General features: G+C 36.4%; 1 protein-coding gene across 1 annotated transcript in view; it reads left to right on the top strand.

The window, feature by feature from the left end:
• Positions 1–18921, top strand: part of LOC150086275 (microtubule-associated protein 1 light chain 3 alpha-like) — an 80492-nt gene extending 61571 nt beyond the window's left edge. The window contains exons 3-4 of the mRNA XM_090373804.1: positions 5090–5196; positions 18286–18921. Of these exons, the coding sequence (XP_090229930.1) occupies positions 5090–5196; positions 18286–18445 (267 nt within the window). The 3' untranslated portion in view covers positions 18446–18921. The remainder of the gene's footprint in view (positions 1–5089; positions 5197–18285) is intronic.
• The last annotated feature ends 3919 nt before the right edge of the window (positions 18922–22840 follow it).

Raw genomic sequence — 22840 nt, 5'->3', positions numbered from 1 at the left:
ACAAGAACTTATCAACAACATTGTTCTAAGTATGGACAGGTGGAGCAAAGCCTGCATCAGCATTAGGGATGGCCATATCTTCTACTGAGGAATATCTTCCCTTTGTTCCATCATTGGCAGTGATGCATCTGTATCATGGCAGTCAGTGCTATGGTGCCATTTTTGAATAAAGTCCCTCTGTACCGTTTTGTTTCCGTTGTTGTGTCGGTGTTGTTTCCTTCATCATTTCTGTACCTCACAAGGTTCCTTTGGTATGCTTTTCCCATATCCAGGCCACTCCTATGAGAAGCTATAGGTGAAAACCTGACTGGTCCCTAAGTTTTGCACACTAGTGTATTAATCGCAGAGTGGTTAATAATCAGTCTTCTCCCACTCAAATATCGCTTGTCCCACTCAAATAATACCACACTTCTTCGATTTATAGATTGGTCTTATATTCAACAGTATCAAATGCTTTCCTGAAATCCAAGTATATGATATCAAATTTATTTTTTGCATCCGGTTCCTTTGTTACTTCATAATAGTATCCAATCAGATTGGCCAGACATGATCACTTCTTAACAAATCTATGCTGTGACTGCACTATAACTGTATTCCTGTCTAGATGGTCCTGGCTTACCTCCTGAATCAGTGACTCCATTATTTTCCCTGGAACAGAATTTAAGTTAACATGTAATTACTCATGTCAACCACTGTGGACTGGATACATTTGCTCCAGTCCACAGGGACCACCCCAGAATCCAAAGATGCTCCATAAGGGTTTGCTTACCTCCTTTTCTGCTTCCTTTATTGTAATTGGATAGATACCTTCCATCCAAGGTGGGTTTTTTTTGTTTTTTTTTCTTTGTTTAGCTTCAGCAATTTTTTTCCACTTTCCTCTGAGTTATCACAAAATCATTTAGCTCCCTGTTAGAATTATTTTAAAGCTGTATAAGTATTTACAGTACTGTGATTGTCTCATTAATTTTTCTTCCTATTTCTCTTTTATATTTTAGATAGAGTGCATTTAAAATAGACTATCTCTAATACCCTCATTTGAGAAAAAGGATATTTCAGACAGTATAAATTTCAGATAACATGGATTCTCCTGTGTTTAGAATTTTTACCTTTTGAATCATTTTGGAGAGCTGTTAAGTCTTCTTTTGACAAACACAAAGGTGGTCTTTGCTTTCAAATTGAAGACCATATTTGTGTTACCTTTATTATATTTTGTATTATTATTAATATCAGTTTAGTGTATAACAATTCATCCTTTTACAGCCATTTTGTGTAGGAGGATGACTGCTATAAATGACAAATCATGCCATTTAATATCTTAGTATAAGCTTATAATGTATTATTATTGCTGCTTATTACCTTTCTTAACAATATGAAAATGTATTACTAGTTCAGAGAGGTTTAGTTAGTTTTTTTTTTTTTGTTGTTGTTAGGTTTGCTTTAAATGCCAGGATATTGATAGTTAAGTATGCTTATTTATGTTAAATATTTACGTTTAAATAAGTACCTAACATGATACAGATTATGTATGTGGTTCACTAATGAACAGTCAAGTTCAAATCAACTAAAGTTACTTTATAATATGTACTAAAAGGCTTATCTGGTAACTAATTCTTTTTTTGTTATTTAGACTTTCATTACTCTCTGTATGCATACAAAAGCAAATGGTCAGTATTTATTTAGTAGAATAACATTACTCTGCAAGGTTTTCGATATTTGTAATCTAATAGCTGTTTTTAGCTCAGTTTTTTACAGATTTCAGAAATGTTATCACGTTCTTTTTTTTTTTTTTCACAAATCACTTAACTTGATGTTGTGAGTTGTATTATTGAATGTATTAAATTAGGAGTAAATGTTGGGAATTTGGAAACTAAATCTTCACACTTTGGCAACACTGCCTTCAGTCATTTGTTTCTTGACCTTGAGAGCTCCATGCAACAGTGTTTATCAGTGTGAGCTCAGTTTACTTTTGAGGGTATCATGGCAAATTTATGCTGAAAATTGAGTAAAATATTTTCACTCAGGTGTTTGAACAATCCAAACATATTTTGTTATATTTGTGGAAGTTATATAGTCCTCAAGCAAAGACAAGATATTACAGAATTTGTTAAAAATGTGTATTGTGCTTATTTTGGAGTGAAATGTGGTGACTAGGATAAATAATGGGCTCCACATAAAGTTTGCCAAACCTGCGTTGAAGCATTGAGATTGTGGAAAAATGGTAATGCTATTTACATTTCCCATGGTATGGTGGGAGCTTACAAACTACTGTGATGATTGTTACTTTTGCTTAGTTGGGCGCCTCCATAGCCAGGTGGGCAGGAACGGCAGTGCGTAGCACACGCTTCTTGATTAGACCGGGGTTCGAGCCCGTAACCACCAAATACAGAGGATGCGTAAAGGTCAGGAAATGACCACCGTCTATCCCCAGAGCAATATGGCCTTAGTTGCTAATACTCCTAAAACCAAATAACAAACAAACAAAACTTTTGCTTAGTTAATGTAGAGGGATACAGTGCAAAGAGTAAGAAGAGCATTGTGTATCCTAATATTGCATCTACTGTTAGACCAGTCCCACATGGAGATAACCTGCCAATTCCATGCCCTCCACCAGCGCTGGCTACAAGCATGTTCACCTGTTCTTCTGAACAGGGCCCCAAGCTCAATTGGTCTAAATAATATCATCCAAAGCATCTTTTCCTCATTTTTATCAGAGAGCCTCTCGCCATCTTAATGTCTAGTTACCCATGTTATCATCGCTCAAAGAGCACTTGCATGAGTTTACTTGAAAATTGCTAGTAGTAGAGTGCATACTTCATTCTCAAAGTATATGTTTCGTTTGATATCGAACGTAGGTTGTTATTTAAAAATGTAATTTTTGCACTGTACCCCCAGGGCCCACAAATAATTCTTGAACAGGGCCGTGCCTTCACTTATATTTGAGAACGTAGAAGCAGGGAGTGATGAAAGTGGAGCTTCTGAAGATGAAACTAAAGTCTACACACCTAGAGATGTTGAGTCCAACCCTCAACAGTTTTCACAGCATGAACTCTGTGGTCTGGTGAGAGAGAGAGATTTAAATTTACCATAGGAACCTGCAGAACTCCTTGGTTCTAGACTTAAGAAATTTCACGGGATGCTTTTTTCATGGTAGAGACACAGAATGAGAACTAGTCCCCTACTTTTATGAGCATGATAATATGGTTTTTTTTCAGTAATATAAATGACTTAATGAACTATTTAGTAATTACTTACAATCCTACACATTGGAGACTTTTTATTAACTCATCAAAGAGGGGTCTCAAAGATGCGTTGCTCCACAATGGAAATAAATGTGGGTCAGTTCGAGAAGCTCACTCTGTGCATTTGAAAGAAACATATGAAAACTTGGAGTTTTTGACAAATATTAAGTATGAGGAACATGGCTGGTTTTGTGCTGACTTTAAAGTGATAGGCATGTTACTTGGACAGCAATCTGGCTACTCAAAAATGCCTTACTTTTTATGTGAGTGGGACAGGTGGGCAAGAAGTAAGCACTGGGATGTCAAGGTCTGGCCAACGCATGACTACCAAATACGGAGGATGCGGAAAGGTCAAGGAATGACCACCGCATATCCTCGGAGCAATATGGCCTTAGTTGCTAATGCTCTTAAAAACCAAATAAACAAATAATCTGGCCAACAAGGGACAGTTTGTTGCCTGGATCAAAGAATATAGTTCATAAACCACTGGTAGACCCCAAACTGTTCTTCTTCCACCCTTGCACATCAAACTGAATTTAATGAAGCTTCCTGAGGTAAAGCTTTCACAGCTTTACCTCAGGAAGATCCCTGCTTTGGCTACCTTTGTACTAAATTCCTGTCAATCACCCAAGAGAAGCTAAAACAAGGCATTTTTGTTGGGCCTCAAATTTGCAAACATGAGGGACCAAGATTTTGAGGGAACTATGACTAAAAGAGAAAAACAGGCAGTTGAGAACTTCTTAGGGAACAACAAGGATCCAGAATACAAGAATATAGTTGAAAATATGTTGGCAGACTTCAAGAAGCTGAGCTGCAACATCAGTGTCCAGGTACATTTTTTATACTCCCACATCGACTACTTCCCAGAAAACCAAGGAGGTGTTATTGAAGAACAGGGCGAGACATTAAAGATGAGATGAGGTATTAGGGGAGGTGGGATGCCAACGTGATGGCTGACTATTGCTGGATACTGAAGAGGAACAGAGAAACAAAAATCTGACCCATCGTAGATCAGTTTTTAAAATGAGAGGTGTCAGTGTTTAGTGCACTTGTTACCACACTGTCATTTTTAATAGTGATTTCAACATGTATTAAAATATAAAATTCTGGTAAAAGTAGCATTTTGTTATAATTTCAGTACTCAAATTTTATTTTGTGATTTTTGAAGAAATCTGATGTGAAAGAAACAAACAGAGGTCATTTTTGAAATCAGCATTAAAAAATTATTCAGAAATGCATTTTTCTGAGAAAACATTAGTGAATTTTTTTCAAAACACAGAGTGGTGTCACTTCTTTGGTGCATTCATTAAGTTTACTAACATGAATTAGTCTTAAGTAGTTCATTAGTAATGTATTTCTTCTTCCTTAAGCCAATATATCGCTTGCAAATTGGTATTTGATGAATAACAGAATGCTCTGTTCATTCATCCATTTAAATTGATCACCCTCTCTTACTTAAGTATAGGTAAGCTATGTGGGTGATATGTACAGATCATCTGTACATTTACATATCACCATTTCAGATATGGTATAATTCCCTTTTGGGCTCTTGTATATTACGACTAAGAAGTAGTATTTTTGCAAAAAATGTCTAGAAGATATTCAGATGTATCAGTTTCAGACTAGTATTTCTTTTTCAATATGCATGAAAATCCAGCAGTGGAATGTGTATTAAATTCTGCAGGTAATCAACCATGTGAAGATCAGTAAGCATAGTTCTCACTTTTAAAAAGTGAGTAATGAACAAAATATTATTATTACATTACAGTTTTAAAATTGTTTATAAATAGTATAGTATAATAGCAAATTACAAAAAATACACTTCTGAAGTATTTTATTTTAAATTTTAGGTCATTATCGAGCGTTACTATGGTGAAAAGCAGTTACCAATCTTAGACAGAAGCAAATTTTTAGTACCTGACCATATTGCAGTTGGAGAATTGGTAAAAATTATCAGGTAATTTTTTTTTTAATCTATTTAAAGAACAACATGAAGAAGAAGAATCCAGAAGAGATTGTAAAGTTATTTTCTCATATTTATGAAAGTCCATTACTGTTGATTTACTGTGGGTCCAAAAACTACACTTTAAGTTTTATAGTCTGAATGGTAGGATCTGATTGTTTCAATACCTGTTAGTTTTAGGCATGAAAAGTAATATTGGGAGAATCCATTGAAGCTGAGAGAGAGAGAGTCCCATTTTGCTTCCTGTAGTGTTCCTCTTTGTAGTGAATATGGCCACTCTATGGAGACTACTGAGTTGCATGATGGCTGCAGAAGCATTCTGTCTGGTTCCTCCCTATTCTCCACTGAGGTCATAATTTCCTCCTCCTGAGTTCAGGTTGTGTAAACATTCCTCAAGCCCCTTTAAATTTTCTCATCCTCTAGTAACAAGAATGTTGTGAGCTTCTTGAGTAGCAGATAATGATTCTCACTGATTAGGTAGAGAGCATTGTCACTCCCCCTCACCTGGTAGATTCTGGATCAGCGATAATTCTGATCCATAGCCTGTGACAGAACTGCTCATTATAGTGCATTTTGTACTGGCAGCCTACTGCTCTAGATATCATGCAACCTCTAATCTTCAAGCTTGACTCACTGAAAATAATGAGGCAGGACTGAGGAAACTTAATCTCTCTCTCTCTCTCTCTCTCTCTCTCTCGCAGCACCACAAAAAAAAAAAAAAAAAAAAAACTTGGTTAAGTGACAAGTTATAAATTTATTTCAGTGTTTTCAGGTCTTTTCTACCACAAATGAAGAGCTTGAAAAAGACAATGTGCAAACACCAGGATAAACGATGGGTACCACTGTCACCAGGAAAAAAAATTAGTAACCCGTGTAATTTTTTCAATTAATAATGTGTAATCTTTTAACATAAATAACTTCATGTATTCTCATTTGTAGGAGACCCGAACCTTCAACTAGTTTTTATCAATATTAAGCCATTTTGAAAACAATCAAACCCATTATTCAATAAGGTTTTCACTAGATGCTGTTGTTGTTTTCACTTTCCATTCAAGATAGTTCCATGTATTCTCTATAGAATTTAAAAATCTGGTGACTTGGCTGGCCATTTCCCTCCTCATGCCAGTGTAAAACATTAGAGGCCCTGGGAACAGAGAGTTGCCATCCTGAAATACAGGAGTATGAAAATCATGAGTGCCCCCTCAAGTGTTCAGAAATAGGCACAAATCATTCATAATATTTGTATAGCCAGCCTGATTCATCCTTGTCAGTATTTCGAGCAGGAGACGTAGTTTGTAATAGTTAAAACATCCCCAAAGCATCGCCTGACCCGCCACCAGCTTGTATGACACTGCACACAGCCTGGATGAAGTGTCTCGTTGCTTCTCCTGTGAATTTGGTGCCTGGCTTCATTTTTTTTTTTTTTTTTTTTTTTTTAAGAAATACCCAAACACGAGAGGTATTAGAACCTGTAGTACTTAGTACCGTGCTTTGGTTGGAGGTTAAAAAGACGAGAGAAGATATTTGTTGAATAGATTTGAACATCTGTAGACTGTATTTTCAGGAAAGACATATGAAGGAAGGTTGTTCCAGAAAACGGAAGTAGAATGAATAAACAAGGAAGCTGAAAAGTTCTTATTTATTTGTAAAAAGTACTTATTTATTTGTACTCATCTTCCTTCTCTTCTGCCTCCTTCTCCTCCTTTCTTATTATTACTCTTAAATTTATTAACTACAGTAGAGACTTCTTCTTCCAGTCATATAGTTCCCTGAGGAGCTGTCATGGCCACCAACAAATTCCTCCAACTGCATCAATCGTGCTATACGAGCAACATCACAGAATGTCACACCCAAAAGTTCACTGATCCCATCCTTCCACCTATTTGCAAGTCTTCCTTTAACAGCAGTTTTTGGGGTTGGTTTTGTTATGGTCTCTGTGGCATCAGATAATGTGGTAACAGTGGCATAATGTGTATGCGATTGCCTACCACATGGCCGAATTTAATCATAGAAACAGTAGCAGAGACAGTTATGGTTATACAGTACACAAGGGTTTTAATCCCCCCCCCTTTAAATTATAGGCCAGTAAAGATTATTTCCTAGTGACAAAACAAGTATTATGTTCATCATAATAAAGTTAACAGTAACATAGAAGTTAAGTCTTATCAACTAGTGGACGGAGATAAAATATACGGAAACAAATTACATTTTTTATATATATATATTGAGAGAGACAGACAGACAGACATATTAAAGTAGATTATATAGATATTAAAAGTAAATAATTATATTTGGATAAAAGTAATCATGAATGGTTGTAAGCATGTTTTCAGATGTAAAAGAAAATATCCTGCCATTTTCAAGTCTCTTTCAGTTATCACTGATTACTGCAAAATATGTAGTGACAAAAGAGAGGCTATACTTCTTTTTTTTCTACATTAGGAGAAAAAGAAATGTTTTCTGTGGATATCCACAGAATACTTAAGATATCATATTCTCATTTGTTCACCCCACCTCTGCACCCAGATAACTTGGATGGAAAACAGGCAAATCTATATGTATTTTGATTTAACAAAAGCTTTGATGGTGTAAAAAGAAAATATATGTAATTGAAATAGTATTAGTAGTTGACATATGGTGCAAGAAAGCAAGCTTATAAAGCATCAGCCAAAAAAAAAAAAAAAACTCTCATGTCACCCATCCACCCCCTCCAATGATTTTAGTTCTTCCTTGAATTTATTCAGACTGCCCAGTTCCAAGGCAACAGAGGGAAGTTTGTTCCAACAATCAGCTACCTGCTGGCTGAAGGCAAACATCCATGCATCTATCTTACAACCATCCTTCCTCAGTTTGGGTTTATGCCCTTTCATGTGTGTATATCTAAGCAAGAGGAAGAATTGAGCTTGCTCAGTCCATTCAAAGCCCTAAACACCTCAATCAGATCACCTCCCAGGTGCCTAGTTTCCAGAAAAGAAAGAATCATTAGTTGAGCTAGGTCTGTCTAGTAGACTTAGGATACATGCCACAGGCTTTACAAATGACAAAGTTCCAACTCACACTGGAAGTGATTGCAGGCATTTCTGTCTGAGTCCTGATGTCCTTGGACTTTGTATTGTAAGTGGATCTTGTAGCAACCATTCTGTAAGTAAACTCTGAACTTAACAAAGATTACGAAATTTAAATTTCTAAAATATTACAGAATGTTTATTACAATTATGTTAACAGAATGTTGCAGAAATTAAACTCTTAACAAAACTTTAATCACCGAAGATGGGTCGTTAATTAACCTAACTGCCCTCTTTTGAATGGAATCTAGAAACCTGACAGAGGTTTTGGGGGCCAGTGCCCCAGATCTGCGAACAATATTCCATGGTAGGGTGGATTTGCAATTTGTGCAGAGTGAGCAGCTGTTTGGAAGAAAAGTAATGCCAAAAGAGAAAATCCAGTTTTTAAGATTTGGAGGAAACAGTATTTGTGATGTGCTTATTCCAAGAGAGATTAGAAGTCAGGGTAACCTCTAATAGATATATGTGATCTTGTCTAGAAATCTGAAGGTTTGTTGAGGGCAAGCATAGGTGCAGAAGAATCCATTTTGAGAAATATAAGACAAGACTGAGTTTTAGAAGGATTGAAATGAACTAAGTTATCTTTGCCCCACTGAAGAACTCCCAGATCAAAATTTAGGGAATTGGTAGTGAATATTCGAGTATTTGAAGCTGTTTCTGCTGTGCAAAGTTTTGCTAACTTGCTTGTGGAATGCAAAATGCTAAAATGGAATGCATCGGCAAAACTATGGATAGGATTCCCAGTAAAAATAGCATTAGTTGAGGCATATGATGCAAGAAAGCAAGCTTATGCAGCACAGCCGAAAAAAAAAAAAAAACCCTTCCCATTTCACCCATCCAGTCACTCCAAATGTTTTTCTAGTTCAACCTTACATTTATTTAAGCTATGAACTTACACAACAGATGTAAGTCTGTTCCAGCAATCAACTATCTGCTGGCTAAAGGCAAACTTCTGCACATCTGTTCTACAACTGTCTTTCCTCAATTTGAATCCATGCCCCCTTGAGTTCTTAATCTGAGCAAGCGGAAGTATCCTGTCAGCATTGAGCCTACTCAAACCATTCAAGGCCTTGTACACCTTGATTAGATCACCTTGCAAGTGCCTAGTCTCCAGATGCCCCAACTTGCAGAACTTAAGCCTTTCTTCACAAGCGCACCCCTTTATTCCTCTCACCAATTTTGTTGCCCTTCTCTGTACTCATTCTAGCAACTCTACATCCTTCCTAAAATGAGGACTCTTTCGAACCTGTATACAGTACTCAAGGTGTGGCCTGACCATTGCCTTATACAAAGGGATAATCACTTCCTTGTCTCTGCTAGCAAAACTCCTACATATCATTGATAAACCTCCGTGACCTGCTCTGGCAGCCCATCTGCACTGCTCAGAGAACTTCATATGTGACTGCACAATTACCCCCAGGTCTTTTTCATTCTCCACCTCCCTGAGTGTAGTACTACATAGTTGGTACATTTCTCCTGAGTTACTGCTACCCATATGGAGTACTTTGCATATGCCTATGTTAAACTTCAGTTGCCACTTCTCAGCCCATCTGCCTAACTTTTCTAGCACATCTAGAAAATCTTTACTGTCATTAGCAACCGTGCCAACCTTTGTATCATCTGCAAACTTGGACATTAAGCCTGATATACCTTCATTGATAAATACACAAAACAACAATGTGCCCACCACTGAACCCTGAGGGATACCACTAATAACATTAGTCCACATAGAGCAGTATCTGTTGATTACCACTCTGTCTTCTCCCACTCAACCATTGTTTTATCCATTGTAGCAACTTGCCGTTAATGTCATACTGCTACAATTTGTACAATAGTCTTCCATGTGCAACAGTATCAAAAGCTTTCCTGAGATCCAAGTACAGTCAGTCCTCGTATAACACGTGTTTACACTACACGAATTCGATCATGCACGATTTATAAATAGGGGAACGATATCTTATATAACATGAACCGAATTCGCTTATGCACGATTCGCCTTTGTGTTTACAAGAAATGACAGTCGAATGCAGAATCACCCCAACCGAACGCAACACGATAGGAATGAAGAGAAGATTCTGAAAATGTATTTATGTTTTTTATATCAGTGAAGGGGAAACCCATTTTACCATAATAACGTAAAAACCAACAATTCCAGCTATCGGTATAATCACAAATGCAATTAAATCGAGTTTACTACCAGTTTATAACAGATTCCACTAGCAGGAACGCAACTGGAAATTGTTTTTATTGTTTTATGGTAGTAATCCCTAGAAATGTAGTGGCGTGTGATGCAAGAAAGCAAGTGTATGAGCTTATGCAGCATCAGCCAAAAAAAAAAAAATGTGCTTTAGTAAAATGTGAGGTATTAATCTCTGCCTTTACGGTGTTGTTTATTCAGTTGCTACACGTGCGCAGCTTTGTTTATGTGTATCATGCATGCCTCCTCATTTTGTAATTGTGCTTTATTCCCTAAAAATGAGTAAAATACTTAAAAGGTGTGAAAAGGAAGCGTCCTGGTGAAGACACTGCAGATTCAGAGAGAAAAAGAAAAGCAATATCGATAAACAGAGGCAGACTGGGTCAAAAATTCTTACCCGGGAAAATTTATAGTGGCCTCATACTATGGTTTATGGCCAAAATCACACCAGCCTCTGGCCCACCGGGAATTCCCCGGTAAGGCTTATGGCCAGTCCGCCTCTGTCGATAGAGAAAAAATATGAAATTGTGAAACGCTTTGAGCGAAATGAAAGACCATGTGCTATTGCATGTGCTACAGGCCTAAATGAGGCAACGCCGAGAATTGCAAAGAATGCAGAGAAAATAAAAACTTTCATAGCAGGAACAACTCAAAGTGTAATTAAAATCCATTAGATTAAGACACAAAGAATTGGAAGAGATGGAACAGCTGTCATCTGTTTGGATAGAAAATCAAACAAAAAACAAGTTTGCTTATGATAGAAGCAAAAGCATTAGCAATATTTTATTACATAATAGTCGTAATAAAATACTTACGTATTTTATTACGATTATTTATTGTGTTTGGTAATGTTTTGGTTACAAATGTGTGTTCAATCCTGGGTGGTCGGCATCTAACCCTATTTTTCCTATAGGGCCTGTTGTTTATATTGCACGATTTTGCATTGCATGAGGGTTTATAGGAACACAATTATCATGCTATACGAGGACTGACTGTATATAATATCAAAATTATTTTTTGCATCCAGTTCCTTTGTGATCACATCATAGTATCCAATCAAATTGGTGAGACAAAACTTCCCCTTAACAAACCCATGCTGTGTCTGAATTATTACTGCTGTATTTTCCAGATGATCCTGCAATGTTTCTTTAACCAGTGACTCCATTATTTTCCCTAGAACAGAAATCAAACTAACAGGTCTATATTTATTTGTGTCACCCTTTGAACACCCTTTGTGAATTAGGGATACATTTGCACATCTCCAGTCCATGGCGACCTCCCCTGACTGTTTGCTTACTTCTCTTGCTGCCTCCTTCATTATAACTGGACAGATTCCATCTGCCCCAGATGCCTTTTTTATGTTTAACTTCAATATTTTCTCCTCCACTTTGCTCTCAGTTATTACAAAATCGCTCATCTCCTGTTAGAATTAGATAAACTTCTGGCATTCCTCTCCTTGAATAACTCCTCGTGTGTGAATGTAGATGCAAAATACTCATTCAGTTTATGAGCTACTTGAACAGGATCATCAATAGTCGAACAGTCTATGTTAAGTGAGCCTATCTGATTCATCCCCTTCCTTCTAGAGTTTACATAAGTAAAGAAATCTTTGCGCCCTTTGCCAAAGATTTCTCGTAATCTGCCTTCGTCTGCCTAACCTCCTTCATAACTTGATTACAGACTAGCTTATATCTGTCGTTTGCTTCTGTGTTGCCTGATAATTTATATGCATCCCCTGCATTTTTCTTCTCTGCCACGAGCCTCCTTAATTCCTCCGACATCCATTTAGACCCGAACCTTGAACAGTATTTCTTAGTTGGTATGAAAAGCCTAGTAGCCTCCAAGATTAAGTCCCTGAAGGCTTCCCATTTAGAATTCACCGCTGGTAACATCATCTGTTGATCCCACTGTTCAATGGAAGAAGGCAATTAATATACAAGTGGAAAAGAGAGTGAGAAAAAGAACAACCTTGTGGAACACCTGTATTAGTGGAGAAGTTATGACTCGAGCCATCTATCACCACCTGAAGTGAGAGGTCAGAGAGAAAACTGGATGCCCAATTACAAAAACAGTTGTCAAACCATGAGATAGAAGCTTATTTAGAAGACCTTTATGCCAGACATGATCAAAATCCTGATTGAAATTGATGGTGGACCGATACGCTGATTCAGTCCATACTGGCAATCATTGATCAGATGGAAGGTTTCTAGATAGTTTAGGAATTGGTGTTATTAATTTCTCCATTACTTTAGAAAAGAGTAGAAGTGCAATGGGACGATAACACTAGCCAATGTGATTTTTACCTCGTGTTAGCTAGTGAACTTAAATGCTGTTTTCAACCAATTTTTATGCCTAGATTTCGAAAATCGCCATGATAGTTTCACATCACAGTTATATAGAGGGGGTTATGTTTACCAGAATATGCCAATTTCACATAACCTAAGCAGTAATGTATGATATACTGATTTATTTTAACAGATATAAGCTAATTCTCTTAATTTTAGCAATCGATTCTGACCTCGGTTTTCTTGTGATAAACATAATCAGACTTCTACCTATGGTTCTTAAGTTCAAATTCTGATGCAACAATTTACAATTTGAAGAGAGCACACTTAGCGTTTTGTGAGGATTTTTGTAGGCTGTGCCAAAGTTTACCAAATATTAACTGATCATGACATGTTCTCAAGGTTGTAAATCTATACTCCAAACATAACCAGTCCCTCAACAATAGGAGGATGTGGCCCCAGCCCTTGCGGTAGCAGTAAAATAATTTTCGACTCTACCTACTAATTTGCAAATATTTTTCCTTTCAGTGTTTTCAAATGAGTAGAACTAGCAAGTTGCCACGTCTGTGTACTGTGTAGTGATAAAAATTGAATTTGTGTTGTTTTTATATTGTAGTGTTCAAAACTGAATTTGTTTTCAGAAATTCATTTAGTGCTACGATGAATAAGCAGACACATAGGAAGTGTATCATCCAGACAATTTTTGTTTTGTGGACAGTTTACCCCATAGACTCAAAGGAAAAATATCTATGACATTACAAAACTTTTGTGCTCTTTTTATTTCAGATGCAAAATTGGTGATCAAGACAAACATTGGGCACTTCACCAGTGCTGTGTGTTACCTGTGCGACAAACCTTAGAAAGTAGTTGCGTGGCAAGCTCAAAGTGTAACCTTTTGCAGTCCCTATAGTTTGCCAAGAACCATCTAACCACATTAATGATTGCTACTTCTGTATGACAAATATATCTGGTATGTCTAAAAAAGTAAACACTCTATAATATATCCAAATATACCTTCTGCAATTCGGCCCGTCCACACAGTGACGATTTGCCAGTACCAGTGCCCCCAAAACTTGGGATAACAGCAGTGGAGGAGATAATAGTAATCAAGTTTACATTGAGGTAGTGAGGTACGTTTAATCAAACAAGATGAATTAAACGATTTGGTTTGAGGCTTAAATTTGCTGAAAGAACAAGCTGAACTGTTAGGGTCTATGTTACAGCAGTGGCATATACTCGTAGCAGGAACAAAGATTTCAGTGTTTCGAAAAAAGACACGAAAAGTTTTCGAAATATTTTGCTAAGGAAAACAATGTTTTTACAAAGACATCATTGGACTTCTGAAAAACTTCTGACTTATGTCATGCGTAAGTCAGATAAATGCCATTTATTCATAGATGCCTCAAAACTAAGTTTAAAAGCAGTTTTGCTTCATAGTGGCAATGAATTTCCTTCAGTCCCTATGTTTCATTCATTTGGACTTAAAGAAAGTCACGAAAGCATGTCTGAGGTTCTACATGTAATAAAATATCAAGATTATGGTTGGAACATATGCAGTGATCTTAAGGTTATTAGTTTGTGGGGGAGGGTTCAAAATGTTGTTTTTTGTATTTGTGGGACAGCCGTGTGACAGATTGTTGTGCAACATTGGGACAAACTGAAAGAGTTCATACCATGATAATATAATGTAAAATATATTCCTTTGGTGAATCAAACAAGGTTCTTCTTCCACCCCCTGGACATCAAACTTTGATTGATGAAGAATTTCATGAAGGGACTTGATAAAGAACATAATGGATTTGCATACTTGAGAAGTGTGTTTTCTAATTTAACATATGCCAAACTTAAGGAATTTCCATAGGAACCAAAATTAGGAAACTCCTGAAAGACTTGTTTGAAACCCATTTAAAGGAGGTTGAATTTGTAGCTTGGCAATCATTTAAGACAGTAGTACATGTTTTTTTGGATAACAGGAAAGAAGAAAACTATGAAATGTTGTTGTCTAATTTACTCAAGTGCTATAAAAACGAGCTGCTGAATATCATTGAAAATTCATTTTCTTCATTCCCATCTCGAATTTTTCCCCAAAAATCTTGGAGATTGTGAGTGATGAACAAGGGGAACGATGTCATCGAGATATTTCCACGATGGAAAAGCAGTACCAAGGTTACTGGGATCCTGTAATGGTGGGGGGTTACTGCTGGTTTCTTTTGAGGGAGAGTAAACAGGAATACAAGAGAAAATCCCTTAGTAGCAAAAATTTCTAAGGACAATTACAGGTATGCTGATTAAAAATGATTGAAATATAACTATTTTGCTATAATTTATGATATTTTTTCTAAAGTTAAATGAGTTTAGAGAAATTGCAATTTTTTTACACTTGTATTACAAACTTGAATTATACATATATATCCCTTTATTTTAACATTAAATGTTGGTACATCTTTTGATGTAGACGTGATAGAGACTTTTGATGGGGATTTTCGGAATCAGCACGTTTATTTCCTCCAGAATCACATATTTTCATTGCGAAGATATGGCAAAAAATATTTTTTGTTGGTTAGTGTAATTGGATGGTTGGGATGTCACCTTTTTTAGGACTGGCTGGATATGAACAAATTAACAAGCAGAAGAGAAAACACTGGTGGAATAAGAAAGTGTAAACTGGTGACACAGAAAAGGAGTAAGCTCAGGAGTAGAGGTTTTGAGAAGAAGTGAAGAAATACCACAGGACTTGGTGCTTTCTTAGCATCAAGATTGGTCAAAATTCTTTTGACATGAGACCACAGGAAGCATTGAATGGAGCGTTCTAGGAATGGTAAGAGGTGGATTACCACAATCACCAATACATGAGTTAGGAGAAAAGTAGGATGCTAACAAGTCAGGTTTATCGTTAGTTGAGGTGGCAGTAGAACCATCTGGTTTTGACAGAGGTAGGAATAGAGATTGGCAAAAACTTTTGCCAGTAGCTTTGGCAAGAGACCAGAATGCTTGACTACCATTGGAACAAGAACCAAGTTTTCTACTCTTAGCCTGTTCAAAATCTAGTTTAGGTTCATTAATAAATGTTTTACAATTGCTGTGAGCTTTGATGTAGGGAAAAAATGAACCTGGAGATTTGGATGCAAGCCAGTTGTGATATGCAACATTCTTTTCTTGAACAGCCTTATCGCTTATTGGAAAACCAAGGTTCAGATAAAGGATGAGATTGTAAGGTGGAATATAGAAGAAAGGATTTCTTCATTACAAGAATAATTTTACTTGTGCTGTCTGAGCAAATGTTAGCATCAGAAGATTTAAAATAGTAATCCAACCAAGAAAAAGAAGAAAATAAATCTCACAGATCATCCCATTTTGCATTCTTTTAATGCCAAACAACACAAAGTTGAGAATGGCCACAAAGTACTGCCACCGTAGCCAAGTGGTCCAGCTCACGGGTGCATAACTACACATGCCTTGAGTGACCGGGGTTCAATCCCATTAGTGCTAAATACTGTGCTGTTTCTTGTATTCTGTCTATCTTGTGAACTCCTCTGACCATTTGGTTGTCCCAGAGTATAAACAGAAAATTTATTTTTTTTATTTTAAGAGAAAGGCTCCATTGAAGAAGAGACCATCGTCGTGATCTGAGGTGCCTAGAGTTCCGCTCGCCTCAACCATGTACTTCGAAGAGTTGTTTATGAGAAAAAGATTGAGTGTTGGCTGTGTGGTTAGGATTGCCTGATATTCTGATAGGTATATGAATAATCTGTGCAAAGGTCATTACATTAGTAATTGGAAAAGCCTCAGCATCTTGACCAGCTAGGTCCATGTGACTAGAAATCGGAAGTCAGCTGGAACATTAAAGTCACCAAGGAAAATTATATTACTGTTAGGAAAGTTTGATCGGGGAAAGTCAAGTTTCAAAAGAGAGGAAGTCAGAGAGTTGACAAGTGATTTGCAGAATTGGGAGAACAATAAAGGCAACATATGAATTTGACTGAATGAGGTAGAGAAATTGAGCCGGAGAAGATGGAAAAGAGGAAATTCCAAATTACTAACTCTCTCTCTCTCTCTCTCACAAGGAATATCAGAAAGGACATATGCACAAGTACCACCTTTGAAGCGAAAATTCAAGTCTAATGTCGACAAGCGTCTTTTCTCATCATCTCAACCTTCAAATCATGCACAGTACTGTAGGTTTTAATACCTCTCGTGTTTGGGGGTTTCATAAAAAATGGGGGGGGGTGGAATCATACAGTGAATAATTATTATAATTGAAATTGAACAGTGATTGAATCAACTGATAATTGTGATCCTGTCAGCAAAAGTACTTTGTGTTTGGCAGAATGCAAGTGAAAATGGAAAGCATTCAGATTGGAACTGAGGCCACATATATATGTGAAATGAACTAGGAAGTGTTTGGGTGGTTTGTCTTTTCACAGATAAGAAGTTTGTTCTATTAGTTTGACTATTCATGATGTATTCAGCAGTAAGAAAATGTGGCTGACATGTTGGAAGTAATAAAATTTTTGGATATGACATACGTGCAGTAACAATATACCCAGCTCCTTGACATAATGTGCCACCTCAACAGTGCCCTCCACTTACACACTACTCAGACTTCTGCCAGTCACTATCTAGCAGAGTAGAGGTCAATAGGTTCGATCCAGTGGACTATCTAGTGGCTGGCCTGCGAACACTGTTTTAGAGCTGTACCCTCAAAATGTAAGGAAGATGTCATAAAGGTCCATAACAATGCTGAACTGGCACCTAATGTCCTCTCACTCCTTGCATTGAGCACACACAATGACATCCCCCTTGGCAATATCATGTCCCATTCCTGATAGCTCTGCAAACATCAGACAAGCTGTACATCTCATAAGGCCATGATTCAGAGGACAACTTCTCTCCCCCCTTCAGTTCTCCTTAGAGCCACTGCACTCCTACTAGCTTGAGCCCTTTGCTTTGCTTCTCTGGTATGAGGCATGATTTTCCTTCATATTCAATATAATTATTAAAATACTTCACTGAACAGTTATATCTGATGCAGTAATGACACTAATTTGTCTATCTTGATACTAACCAAGGTATGAAACAACACACCTTGGTTAGTATCATTTAACATCTTACCCCTTATTTTCCTGTAATCAGATTTTGACATCAAGTTGTCATGCTTTCATCAGTATCAGAAAGAAGGGACCTATTATTGAATGCTGTGAGACCCCACCATGAATCCAGTTCTTTAAGAGCAACAGCTGTTTATAACCACTCTTTTACCATTCAGCCATCTTTTTTTTTTTTTTTTTTTTTTTTTGCTGCTATATTACTTGTTCATGTGGAGCTGTATCAAAAACCTTACTAAAGTCTAAATATACTATGTAAAAATTATTCTTTACATCTAGTTCATTTATGATAGCCTTGTAATAGCTTCAAGACATTTAGGTGGAAATTAAATTCTGAATCAATGTTTTTTATTATCAGTATTAAATTTGTTAGAAACTTTGATTCTACTCGATTTGTGTGCGCTATAGCTACTTCTTTTTCTTTATTATAGAAGAAGGTTACAACTTCATCCAAACCAAGCTTTCTTTCTTTTGGTAAATCAGCATAGCATGGCACCTGTTTCAATGACATTAGGAGAGCTTTATGAAAGAGAACGAGATGAAGATGGATTTTTGTACACAGTATATGCTTCTCAAGAAGTGTTTGGTTGATTATTTATGGGAATTATGTTTGATATGTCTGTGTAACATAATATCATCTCATTGGTTTATGAAATTGTTGTAGAAAGTTCATTTGCACACTTTGGAAAGTGACTACATATTTTAAGTGATATCTGAATCTTATTAATATGATGCAAGTTAAGGTTTTTTATTTTTTCTTACTTTTTTTTATATTAGGAGGTATGCATAAACTTAATTTGTATAGTCTGTTATATTATTCATTGTAATTGTTCCACGCTGAAAAGCATTTAGCAAATATGGCAGCAGGAACTGCCTTTTGAAGGTCATGTGAAATAAAGAAAAAAAATTGGGATTGTATATGTATGCTGTATATTTTTATATTAATCCTTAGTCTCTGCTGTATTTAAATGTAAAATAGTGGTAAACATTTTGCATATCACAGATCGTTGTATTTAGCAAATGGCTTTCATTTTTCATTGTTTACTTTTAGTTAAATAGATATTTTTTACGGGATATTCCTTTTTTTTTTTTTTTTTTTCTCCCATTTCTTAAAATGTAGCAAAACTCAGAGGCTATCAAAACAATAAATTTGACAACTATTGTTCAGATTGTTTATTGAGCAAATCATTTTAACATTTCTATTTGTCATCTGTTAAGTTTTTTTCTATATGTATGAATTTTAAAAACTTAATTTACCTAGTTTCTTAAGAGAAATCAGGAAAGATGAGAATTTTTAAAACAGGATAAGAGATATGTCACCACCAGACATGTTGAGAATCACTAAGTGTTATAACAGCTACAGCAAAGTCAGGCTTGATTAAGTATAAGTAAAAAATAATAATAAATAAATTGATACTAGTGATTAGCAACCTCTGTCACTGTTTGAGTGGACGCAGCTACTGATCAATAGGATTTTTCAATAAAGTATTTTCAAATGTCAATATCTCTAAAATATTTATACCCGTTGCCAATCAACAGTTCTTATAAAAAATAATATAGTAGTCTGTACCTAAATACTATTAACCTTTTAGTCTTTCAAAAATGTGGAATCAGCAATGCTCTTGGTGGCTTGAAGATTATGCACTCTTTGAAAAAAGTGAAAATTCAAGCCATAACATTGATAATAAGTATAACAGTAACATGACAAATTTTTAGGATTTCATGATGCATAAGAGGTTCATTGTACTGGTACACAAATTCACATGTGTTTAATAAGCACTCTTGAATTTGTATTTTTTTTATTTTTTTATTGCATATATATATATATGACACCTCACGCTAGGCTTTTCATTGCATCATCCAAAAAATCTTTGTCTGTACAACCTATTTTATTCTTAAGGTAAACTATACATAACAGAGTAAAATTTCTATAAAAATGTGCATTGCATAACGAAAGATAGAGTGCATAATAAACAGTATATAAAAATTAAGTATTTGTAGAAGAATAAGAGAAATTTACCTCAATATGATACTTAGAACATTTCCATATTAGCATTAGCATTAGTAGAGGCATACGATGCAAGAAAGCAAGCTTATGCAGCATCAGCCAAAAAAAAATAATAATAAATAACTCCCATTTCGCCCCTCCATTCGTTCCAAATGCCTGTCCAGCTCAACCTTAAATTTATTTAGGCTATCAACTTCCACAACAAAAGATGGAAGTCTGTTCCACCAATCAACTACCCACTGGCTAAAGGCAAATTTCTGCACATTTATTCTGCAACTGTCTTTCTCAGTTTGGATCTGTGCTCCATCAGGTTCTTAATCTGAGCAAGAAGAAGAATCCCATCAGTATTCAGCTTGCTCAACCCATTCAAGGCTTTATACACCTCACAGGTGCTGCAATTTGCAGAACTTAAGCCTATCTTGGTAGGAGCCCTTCTTTGCTCCTCTCACCAATCTTGTTGCCCTTCTTTGTACTCATTCTAGCAACTCTACATCCTTCCTAAAATGAGACCTCCAGACCTTCTAGGTGTGGCATGACCATTGCCTTGTATAACAGGATAATCACTTCCCTGTCCCTGCTAGCAAAATTCATATTTGACTGCACAGTTACTCCCAGGTCTTTTCCACTTCCCTGAGTGTAGTACCACACAGTTGGTACGTTTCTCTTCGATTATTGCTACCCATATGCAGCATTCTGCATTTGTCAATGTTAAACTTCAGTTGCCACTTTTCAGTCCATTTTCCCAACTTATCTAGATCCAATTGAAGTAGCATACTGTCGTTAACAACCCTGCCAACCTTTCTATCATTTGCAAACTTGTACATTAAACCTGATATACCTTCATCAATATTATTGATAAATATACAAAACAACAATGGGCCCAACACCAAACCCTGGGGGAACTCCACTAATAACATTTGTCCATGAAGAGCAGTGTCCATTGATTACCACTCTCTGTCGTCTCCCACTCAACCATCCCTTTATCCATTGTAGCAACTTACCCTTAATGCCATATCTCTCCAATTTGTACAGCAGTCTTCTATGTGTAACAGTATCAAAAGCTTTCCTGAAATCTAAGTATATGATATCAAAATTTTATTTTTGGCATTCAGTTCCTTTGTGACCACATCATAGTATCCAATCAAATTGGTCAGACAAGACCTCCCTTTAACAAATCCATGCTATGTCTTAACTATTACTGCAGACTTGTCTAGACGATCCTGCAATGCTTCTTTAACTAGTGATTCCATTATTTTCCCCGGAACACAAGTTAAACTGACAGGTCTGTAGTTACCTGTGTCACCTTTTGAACCCCCTTTGTGAATTGGTGATACATTTGCACACCTCCAGTCTGTGGGGACCTCCCCTGAGTCCAAGGAAGTTCTCATAATTATGGCTAAGGGTTTGCTTACTTCCTTTGCTGCCTCCTTTCAGGTGCCTTTTTTATGTTTAACTTCAACAATTTCTCCTCCACTTTGCTCTCAGTTATTACAAAATCACTTAGCTTCCTTTTAGAGTTTGATAAACCTCTGGCACTCCCCTCATTGAATAACACCTCGTGTGAATGTTGATGCAAAATGCTCATTCAGTTTATCAGCTACCCGAGCATGATCATCAATAGTCAACCCATCTGTTAAGTGGTCCAATCTGATTCATCCGTTTCCTTCTGGAGTTTACATAATAAAGAATTCTTTGCATCCTTTGCCAAGGATTTCTCGTAATCTGCTTTTTGCCTGCCTAACCTCCTTTGTGACTTGATTACAGACTAGTTTATATCTTCCATAGGCTTCTGTGTCACCTGATACTTTATATGCATCCCATACATTTTATTCTCTGATACGAGCCTCATTAGTTCATCTGACATCCATTTTGGCCTAAACTTTGAACAGTATTTCTTAGAACGAAAAACCTAGTAGCATCCAAAGTTAAGTCCCTGAAGGCTTCCCATTTAGAATTCAACATTGGTACCATCATTAGTTGATCCCACTGTACAGAATTTAAAACTGTCTGAGATTCCTGTAGTTACCTTTAGGAAAGCAAAAACTCTTCCCTTTAACCTTGATGGTAGTTTACATCTTTAAGTAATTCCCACATCAGTACATTGTGATCACTGTCACCCAGTTGTTTCTTTATCTGCAAATTCTTAATGCAAGAATAATCACTGCTGATAATCAGATCAAGAGCATTACTCCCTCTGGTTGCCTCTTGAACATGTTACTGTAGAAAACAATCATCCAATAAATCCACAAAAGTCTTGCTAGTGTGCGAGTGACCAAACCACGAGTTCCAATCAATATCTGGAAAGTTAAAATCCCGCATTATATGACATTCTGATTTATTGGCCACTCTATTCTCTGCACAATTGCTCATTATACTCATCAGATTCATTAGGCCTATAAGACACACCTACTCCCATTTTACCCTTCCCAGTACTTGTCACACCAAACAGACTCAACATTGCATTGTCCACCAGCATCGATTGGATGCACCTCCTTAGATTTTGTGTTTGTTTCATGTGTTGTATTTTGTGTTTCTTATTGTGCACATTGTACTTCCCAAATTCCAATTCTGCATTACTTATGTCTGTATGACACCACGTCTCTGATATCCCAACAATATCTGTCTTTGACTAGCACTTCAAGTTCCTCAAAATTATTAACTGTACTCCTAGCATTGGTGTACATGCAAGTATACATGCACCTCTTAGTTACCCTAACACGGCCCATGTATTCATTTGTTCAACTATGACTCCTTTTGGATCTGATCAGGCCGGTAAGTATATTTATGAAAGAGGCTCAAAGAAAGGCAAACGAGTGCAGAGTAATATGGTAAGTTTTATTTATTTTTTTAAAATTTATTTTAACAATAATCTGTACATATTTTACTTCAGTGTGGTACAAAATATCTAGAAATTATCCTCAAATTTCTAAAATTTAAAAAATGCAATTTTTATAAATTGGACCATATTCCATATTTTC

The sequence above is a fragment of the Mastigoproctus giganteus genome, chromosome 5, assembly GCF_048544385.1.
Source record: "Mastigoproctus giganteus isolate SK-2022 chromosome 5, ASM4854438v1, whole genome shotgun sequence".
Taxonomy (NCBI): domain Eukaryota; kingdom Metazoa; phylum Arthropoda; class Arachnida; order Uropygi; family Thelyphonidae; genus Mastigoproctus; species Mastigoproctus giganteus.
Note: the sequence above shows the minus strand (reverse complement) of the source record. Positions and strands in the feature narration are given on the sequence as shown.